This window comes from Vigna unguiculata, chromosome 1, assembly GCF_037176805.1.
Source record: "Vigna unguiculata cultivar grain cowpea cultivar isolate G323 ecotype 2 chromosome 1, ASM3717680v1, whole genome shotgun sequence".
In the NCBI taxonomy this organism is placed as follows: Eukaryota; Viridiplantae; Streptophyta; class Magnoliopsida; order Fabales; family Fabaceae; genus Vigna; species Vigna unguiculata.
Window position 1 is genome coordinate 28,950,599 of NC_140792.1, and position 8,789 is coordinate 28,959,387.

Below are 8,789 nucleotides of genomic sequence, written 5' to 3' on the forward strand. Positions count from 1 at the left end.
AATCCACCATCGAACTGCACGCCGCTGGTCCACTGCACCGAAGCAACACGGGTCGCGTCACCACCTCCACCGATTGGTTTGTCTTCTCTCTTGCTGCCTCCATCGTCGCAGACTCGCAGTGGACAGACCCATTTGTTAATGTTGGCAACGTTGGGGGAAGTGACACTTGACGAATGAATACGAACTCTTGTTAGATGTGAAAACTGAATTGCAACATCTTCTCTTGTTTATATTGTATGAATGGGCGTCCTATCCAAAATTTTCCAAATGATATTTATAATGACAATTTTAATTGTATTACTGCAACTTATATTAGAATTTTATCTACACGTTTGTTCATTTTGGGGGACATTGATTTTCGTTGAATTTAAAGGTGAATATTCTCTTCACTTTCATCTTTTCCATGTTCCCCTTAGTTTCACAATTAATATTACTGCATTATGTGTGCATCATTTCAAACTACCCCAATGTAGGCGGGCCAATCCGCAGGCCCGCGAGCATATATATATTTGCGGGGCGGGCCGTGTGTTCCACTCTGCAAATTTTGTGCGGGGCGAGTCTGTCCGACCCGCAACTTGCGGGCTTAATGCGGGCCGGGCCTAAACGGGCCGGACCGGCCCATATTGCCATCCCTACTTGGGGATACAAGAGAAAGATTGAGGTATAGGAAGAAGTCCCCTCTTCAAATGAGTAGGCTGGTTGGTTGAATATAAAACATATTTGATTATATAAATATTTTATAAATTTTTAATTGATTAATTAATATCTTTAATCAAATAAATAAAAATAATTATTACATTTACATGTTAAATTATTTTATTATAAACAATAATTAAAACTTAATTTATAATTATTTATGATTTAAATTAGAATGTATTGACATCCTTAAAGTAATATAATATAAAAAAAATTAATCCTTAAAATTATTTTTATCTTAACTTTTAATTAAAAACATGCAGATCAATTGGTTAGTTTGTTCCGACTCTTTAACCCGTCTTTGACCCGCCTGTTTGACAGGTTAGGGAGATGAACCAAAGCTGATTAATAGGTTGAAAAATCCAACTAAATCCACGGGTTATTATGACCCACTTTGTCGTCTGGGTATAAGAGTCCACAAAATTAAAGGAGTAAGTGAAGGTTATTACTTCTTGTACCCCATCGGATCTCTTCCAGCACCCTATCACTTTTGGAAATTATTTTTTTTTTTCCGTAAAGCAATCTTCCCCTTCTATTACGGAGAATTTTTCTGGAAAGCTTTTTGACGGGATGGATGAGAAATTTGATGTGGTGTAGGAAGCAATAGCCGTAAGTGGATTATTTTTTTCCAAGAAAGGTTCAACAAATAAGGAGTAAATAAGCCCAAATTGAATGGAGCTTGAGTACAAAGGAGAAAAGAGTCCAAGTTTAAATAGATTTAACTTAAAATTTGTAAAAGTTTTGTTGAAAGAGAAGCGTACGAGATTTAACTTTATTTCATTACGCACTTGTTGCAAATGAAGTCGTGGACAATGCAATGAGAAAAACAATCAGAGTGTCCTATATTCTTAAAGTTGACTATGATAAAACATATAATTCAATCAATTAGGACTTTTTTATGTCATATGATTAGTTAATGGAAGTCCTACTTTGTTATCAAAATGGTTTCGACAAGGAAAACCTTTGACTTTGTTTTTGTTGAATATTGTAACTAAAGGGTTGTGTGATATGATGTGAGAAGCAATTGTAACTCAGTTACCTAGTGGGAGATATTAATGTTTAAGTAAAGTAGCTCCAATATATTGATGGCAGAGTGTTCATAAGAGATGCTTCTTTGTCAACAACCAAAACTATTTTAAAATGCTTTAAACTTGCTTATGGAAACGAATTGTTGTCGTTGATAAATGAGAGATAAAACGGATCAAAGAAAAATTGGGGGTGAGAATACAATTCACCCAACACATGAAACCAACAAAAACTATGTTGTGAAGTGTTGCTGAGAATGGAGCTCTTTTATTGAAAGCATGCATGCAGCAGCCATAGGTATCAAGCTTCCCACCCCCTAAGGACAGTGGCACGTGCCACACGATTAACTGCCAGGGTGAAGGCTCCCATACGAAGATCACAGTCATGGGTTTTGCACATCTCCTTCACGTCTTTGAAACCTTTGGTCATGTAGTTCCCTAGTTCATTGTTCACTTTTTCCTCATTCCACATGAATCCTTGGATATTCTGTACGTAAAAAATCCATCAACAACATGAGGACTACATAAAGTACACAAGAAAAAACATACTTCTAAAAACATTAATCATTGCTATTATGGTTGTTAACTTACATTACTGTGTTGGAATATCATATTTTTTTTTCATTAAACACTCAAATTAGTTTATGTGAATTCATTAGACAGATAAATATTACCTGAACCCACTCAAAGTAGCTAACTGTAACACCACCTGAATTTGCATATATGTCTGGGAGGATGACAACACCTTTTTTCTTAAGAATCTGCAAGTTCATTAGACAAAGAAATAGTTAGCAATACTGCATTTCTTCTTTTTCTTTCTTGATTGAAGAAGGAAAGAGAGGAGAAAATTCAAACTAGCCTCATCAGCCTCTGGGTCAGTTGGGTGATTAGCTGCTTCCACTATGAATTTGGCCTTGATCTCATTTGCGTTTTCCCTTCAACCATACCAAAACATAAAAGAAAAGTAGCTTTATACATTCCCCTTATTATGTAATAATTCAACTTTAGAATATTGCTTGTTGGAAGGAAGTACAAAGCTAACAAAGAAAATGGGTGGTTCAATTTTATGTTTGCTTTCAAAGTAAGCTATGACGATGATGTTGTGTTATGTGGTTTGTCAAAATAATCAAATAGTTTGAGGTGTCCCTTGTTTGCCTGAGTTAATAACAAAAGAGTTTTGTAGTTAAGTTAGGAAAATCACCTATTGATGACACCTCCAAGAGCTGCTGGAACTAGAACATCACAATCTTCAACCAATATTGAGTCAGCGGAAATTGGATCACCACCATGGAATCCTTTTACACCCTTGTGTTTTTTGGAATGTTCGAGTAGGCTTGGGATATCAAGACCTTTGCTGTTCTTTATGGCTCCAGATATGTCACTCACAGCAACAACTTTCCCACCTTTCTCACTTATTAATTGTGCAGCCCATGACCCTACATTTCCAAAACCCTGAAGAAATAAACTATGATATCATGAGTTTATCTTCAACTCATTGAATACTAAATGTGGTTTTAGAAAATTTTTACACTAGCCAATGCGTCATTTGTTAGTAGTTCAACTGTATTAGAACAGAGTAAAAAGGTCCAACCTCTCCAAAACTGACTAATTGTTCTAAATTAACTATTTACTATGAATAACTTCTAACTAACTAATGTTCTGAGGGAATCTGTTACAACACAACCCAGAGGTTCATTTGTTATCACCAACACAATCATGTGTTCATTGATCATTAACTTGAACATCATTTCAAGTTGGCACAATGCAAGATCCCTTCACTGGCACAAAGATCAATGAAAGTAAATATACCAGACACAACAAGTACCTGTATGACAAACCGTTGTCCTGATACACTCTTTCCATGCTCATTAAGCAAAGCCTCTGTTGCAAACAGGACACCTCGTCCTGTAGCCGCTTCTCTACCTAGAGATCCACCAAGATCCTACGTCGAAGAAAATAAGGTTCAATTGTTTTCAAGCATGATTTCATCATGTCCTTGCAAGGACCAATAAAATGAAGTATAGAAACGAAAAACAGTACTTACTATAGGTTTTCCAGTCACTACTGCAGGAGAATAGCCATGAAATTTGGAGTACTCATCTAGTATCCATGCCATAGTCTGCATGGATAAGCATCCATTCGGTAAGATAATATTCAATTGCAAAGAATCATATGAGAAGTCAAATGTAAAATAACAGTAATATAATAAAAAAATGTATATGGTCTTAAACACACAGCAGAAGATTCAATTCTAAATCTGTGTGATTAGTACTGACCTGTGGTCCTGTTCCCATGTCAGGTGCTGGCACATCTGTGTGAGTTCCAATCAGATCGTGGATTTTCTGGGTAAAAACTCTGGTTAGTCTTTCTAACTCAGATATACTTAATTCTGCTGGATTACACCCTATCCCTCCTTTGGCACCACCATATGGTATATTTGCCACAGCTGTTTTCCATGTCATTAGTTGTGCTAAAGCATTCACTTCATCAGGGTCAACCTATTTTTTCCATTAAGTGATTCTGAGTCAGAACTGAGAACCTAAACTACACACCATATACCCATATATATAAACAGTAACACAAGAAAAAATTGTAATTTGAAGCATAGTTTTTATTAAATAATGGCTGTTCAGAGAATTATCCCTACAGTTTTTTGAAGTTATACAAAAATTTAAGAATCAAACAAGTTTCCTTGACAAAAATCTGATAGCAATTCAGCGCTGGACTAGATGTTCAATTAAAAGAATTCATAAATAAAAAGAAAAACTTGAACTGTGAATAATTGAAAGCTTTTAGTGTTAACCTCAGGATGGTATCTGATTCCTCCTTTCATGGGGCCTCTGGCATTATCATGTTGAACCCTGAACCCAACATAAGATTGCAATGTGCCATCATCTTTAGGTATGGTACATTCAACCTGCATTTTGTGAAACATTATTTAGAACTAGGGTTGGTGAAACACGTGAGATAGCAGAGAGAAAACAAGTCAACTAATTTTCCAGGAGATATGAAAAACACAAGAAGCAATTTTACTTGCCTTGATTTCCCTGAATGGAATCAGTAAACTTTTCTCAAGCTTTGAATCCAATCCCAGAAGCCTAGAGGCCAGCTTAAAGTTCCTGTTGGTGGCTGCTAGTGCATTCATGGCTCCCCTTTACTACAGGAAAGACCAAAACAATATTCAATCTTTTAGCCACAGATATCTGAGATGTGGAAAATAGACCCTGCAGTGTTACTATAATTGGGACTAGAAATATTGTATTGAAGATGAAAAGAGATGCATTTGAGCTAATATTTATATCAAGATATACACAAAGCCAGCTATAGTCAAATGTCAACAATACAATATAGACTAGTAGATGTTGGTATGGCCCATATATAATACAAGCAAAATGGATAAGTGCCAGCAATGTGCCATATCATGTGGATCAATATCAGCAGTTAATCATGTGAAATTTAAAACACACCCTCTCTCTTTGAAAGGCTAAATATAAATTAGCATTATCCCAAGAAGAATATCTGGTAACAGAAAAGATTGTTAACTTTGCAGCAATAATCTTCTTCACTACTGAGTGTACCTGTCTAGTGTTCTATCTTCTTTCACATCTCCAAGAAGAAAACTAGTTAGAGAGATTTACCATGCTCCTCGGGATGAGAATACAGTTTTATTTTTCTCATTTTCTGTGAATTCAAAGTCAATCTGTTCAGGAAGCCTTTGTTATACTTTTCTGAAATAGCTTATGAAAGAACTGTGCAGCCAGTGTCCCTTTTATTATTGACACGTTATGAGGTACTACAGGGCAAAGCCTTTGCTAATGGACCCAAAAAGAGAATCTCAGGAAAATCACATTTCTACACCATCAAGAAGGGCCAACTTCTTTGGAATCTCTATGCAGAAGAAACTTTTAAGAATTAGAAGTTTCTCAATGGCTACGAAATCATCTGAAGAGGCACTATCCAGGTGAGGTGGGAAGTAAGATACTCTCAACATAAGAGACAAAATTCTACCCTCTAAGATGCAAAATTTTGTTTAACAAGTCTAACATCTAAATACGGTTCATGCACTTGTTGCTTACAGTTAAATTCATTGCATCCACATACACTTTCACACTTGTCTGTCACTACCACATTTTCAATCTGGAAAAAGGTTCTTTGACACTATTTAAAAACTCTTATAAGGGTAAAAATAGTCTTACCATAAGTTAATTTTTATATTTCTAGAAGAAAGAGAAAATGAATAGTAACTAGGGATAAAAAAGTGTGGTGTTTTCAATCTTCAATGCTCTTTGCATAAACAATCATTTAAGTTTCATTTCAATTTGAGTATCTTCTAACAGATTTTTTAACTCAAAAATAACCTTTCTTATTCTAATATTTCATATTTCTTCTATGGTTAATGATTTATAAGAGATTGTAATTATAAACATAAATCTCTTCAATTTCAAATAATCTAATATACGACATGGAAATAATAACAATAATATTGATAAACAATTCACAGAAATAAGTTTCCCTGTCAGGGGTAAGAAGGAACATAAATTATGCATTTAAGACAAACACAGATTTCACGGCTTTTGTTGCGGATCGTGCCATAGATTATATTTTTTTTGTTCCAAAGTTCATATATGAATTACAAAATGTGGCAATTCCAAACTTCACAAAATTATTTTTCTGAGTACTTGCCTTCCACGATGCCCCACTAAATGGTATTGATGACACAACCTTCTAGCCCTTAGATATTTTTTTAATAAAGGAAACAAATTTGAAGTTATTTGCCCTTTCTTTTCTACTTTTGTTGTAATGATTTAAATATATATGGACCTCCCCCACTTGCCAACTTGTTCTGCTTTTATATTTGAATGACAAGTCCTCAGTCCAATCTAATAACACTTTAGACTTTGTCATAACAACAACATTAAAAACATTTAAATTGTTCGAGCTACTCTTGGGTGTGTGAAAGAGAACACGCTAAGCCAGCATCATATTCACTGCTTCAACCACTGAAATTGGCTTTTGGTACTATGTGAAATCAATAATATTTATGGTCTAAGTTACCGAAATGAAAAAAAGGTTTATCAGAAGAAGGGTAGTTTAAGTTCTGCATCATTGATGAGGTAAACATACACAGAAAAAAAAAGTTAGATTTCATTCCAAAAAGTAAGTTTTCGGAATGCCATATGGCACATGTGTCTGTCCAAACACACGTATTAAATTTTAAACCCCACATCAGCATAGGACTAATTATCTTAATTAAAAATTCAATGAGTTGAACAACGCGATGGAAAACATCATACCCTTTTTCTTTTGAAAGTGGTTTCCAAGAAAATGCTGAGGTTAGGATATACTGATATATCCAGAATCTGTATAGTTAGTTATTCAAAGCAAGAGGGATGAGCTTTATAATTTTTTGACTCCTTCCCTACTAAGTTTATAAAATTTAATTAATCGTTGCACATATCCAATCAGTTTAAGTAGACATCATTTTCATACCAATATATGAATGAATCAGTTCAAATTATGTGGACTAAATTTTCTCCTATACTTAAATTCCAATTGGTTGCAATTTTACTGTGCTAAAATAACTCTGAAAGTGTACACAAATTTATCATCTTGGCATATTCTATACATCAGCTAAATTCATATAGTAACAAGTTATTATTTGATGAAGCAAGTCACATCGGACTAAAGGGGATAACTTAGATATTAAACGGAACACGAGTCATTATAATAATCTGCCATCAAATGAGATATTCATGGTGATTTGGTTGTTTATATTAAATAAAACAAGCCCTTTTGCTTCAATTTTGGTCAGCACTTTGCACTGAAAATGATCATCATGGTTTATCCAAATAAATAAAGTCATCATTCTCATGCTTGTTGGATAATGTTAGCTAAGAACTGGTAAAGTGGAAATCTTTGTCAGTTGTGTTGTATATTTTTTACAAAAGCAAAGTGATCATGATCCAGAGTCCCTGACTCTACAGAAGTAAAAACCAAAGCCATAGTACCAAAGGCAAAGACCAACTCATTCTCTAATTGAAGACATTAAACTCCTTAATATCATTGAATTGCAGAACACAGAAAGAAAGGAACTAAAGCAACCAAATTTGTTTAACACAATTTCTAACATTTCAGATAGAAAACTGAATTGAGAAACTTACCGAAGACTTGGAGAATCAGACTCGGAGGACGGAAATCAGTATGAAGCTAGGTTGCAGCAAGCAAGTCAAGGCTTGATTAGAAGAATACCAACCCAGATATAAATAGAGGGGAAAAAAAGAAAGAAAACCTAAACCCTAGGAAGAATCAGAATTGAATTCCAAAAGGAATCTAATTCAATTGGAAAGCAAAATCCCTGTGTAGTTTGCAGAGACCCCAAATATGCCAGAAACACTCAAATCAACATATGTATCTACTTTGATCAGAACTGAGAACTACAATTTTGCACTGACAGAATATGATGCGAGTGTGAACGAAAGATAAGTGTTTGATGTCCTTTCCTATATCCCACTTGGCACTATATAGCATATCTCAACCACTCTCCACCATTAGTCACAACACTGCACCTCACTGACACACAACACACTTGGGAGGAAGGGAACATAAGCATAATATTATTATCAGGGTTGTACTGTCATTGCCCAGTGACTATAAATATAGATGGTTTCATCACACACGGGAATCCAACACGATTCCCACATATAATACTAACCAATCAAATCTTCAAACCCCCATTGATGATGTTACCTTTGCCAAATGTTTAGTTAAAAGTCTCTTGGGACCATAATCGAAACTTTAAAGAGGGAATCGTGTATTCTGTTAAATTCTAGGACTATTTTACAGACACTAGTACAAAACAAGTAAACTTGATTTACGAGGATGTCATATACTTATTTTCAAAGTTGTTAGGTGTTACGATCAAAGTGGTCCAATTTATTACTCGATATAGCAGAGATATGTTTTAAGTGATAATCTAGTTGTGAGTGTAGTGCTCTATAAAGCTCGGGTTGTTGCAAATTGGCTCAATAGGTTGGCACAATTTCCACACAAGGGTATCCAAACCCTGGT

At 34.9% G+C, this 8,789-nt stretch overlaps 1 protein-coding gene across 2 annotated transcripts; it reads right to left on the reverse strand.

Annotated features, from left to right (window-relative positions):
- Window positions 1-1,754: 1,754 nt before the first annotated feature.
- On the reverse strand, window positions 1,755-8,173 carry LOC114184478 (glutamate dehydrogenase 1). Of its 2 annotated transcripts, none has more exons than XM_028071789.2 (10): window positions 7,883-8,173; window positions 4,759-4,878; window positions 4,525-4,638; window positions 3,998-4,219; window positions 3,766-3,840; window positions 3,547-3,663; window positions 2,923-3,173; window positions 2,581-2,656; window positions 2,396-2,482; window positions 1,755-2,208 (listed from the first exon to the last, which is right to left on the reverse strand). In XM_028071789.2, the coding sequence occupies exons 2-10, from the start codon at window positions 4,864-4,866 to the stop codon at window positions 2,023-2,025; spliced, it is 1,236 nt and encodes a 411-aa protein (XP_027927590.1). In that variant the 5' UTR covers window positions 4,867-4,878; window positions 7,883-8,173; the 3' UTR covers window positions 1,755-2,022. The 2 variants fall into 2 exon arrangements, with proteins under 2 accessions (XP_027927590.1, XP_027927600.1); XM_028071799.2 differs by lacking the exon at window positions 7,883-8,173 and adding an exon at window positions 5,300-5,323.
- Window positions 8,174-8,789: the final 616 nt, after the last annotated feature.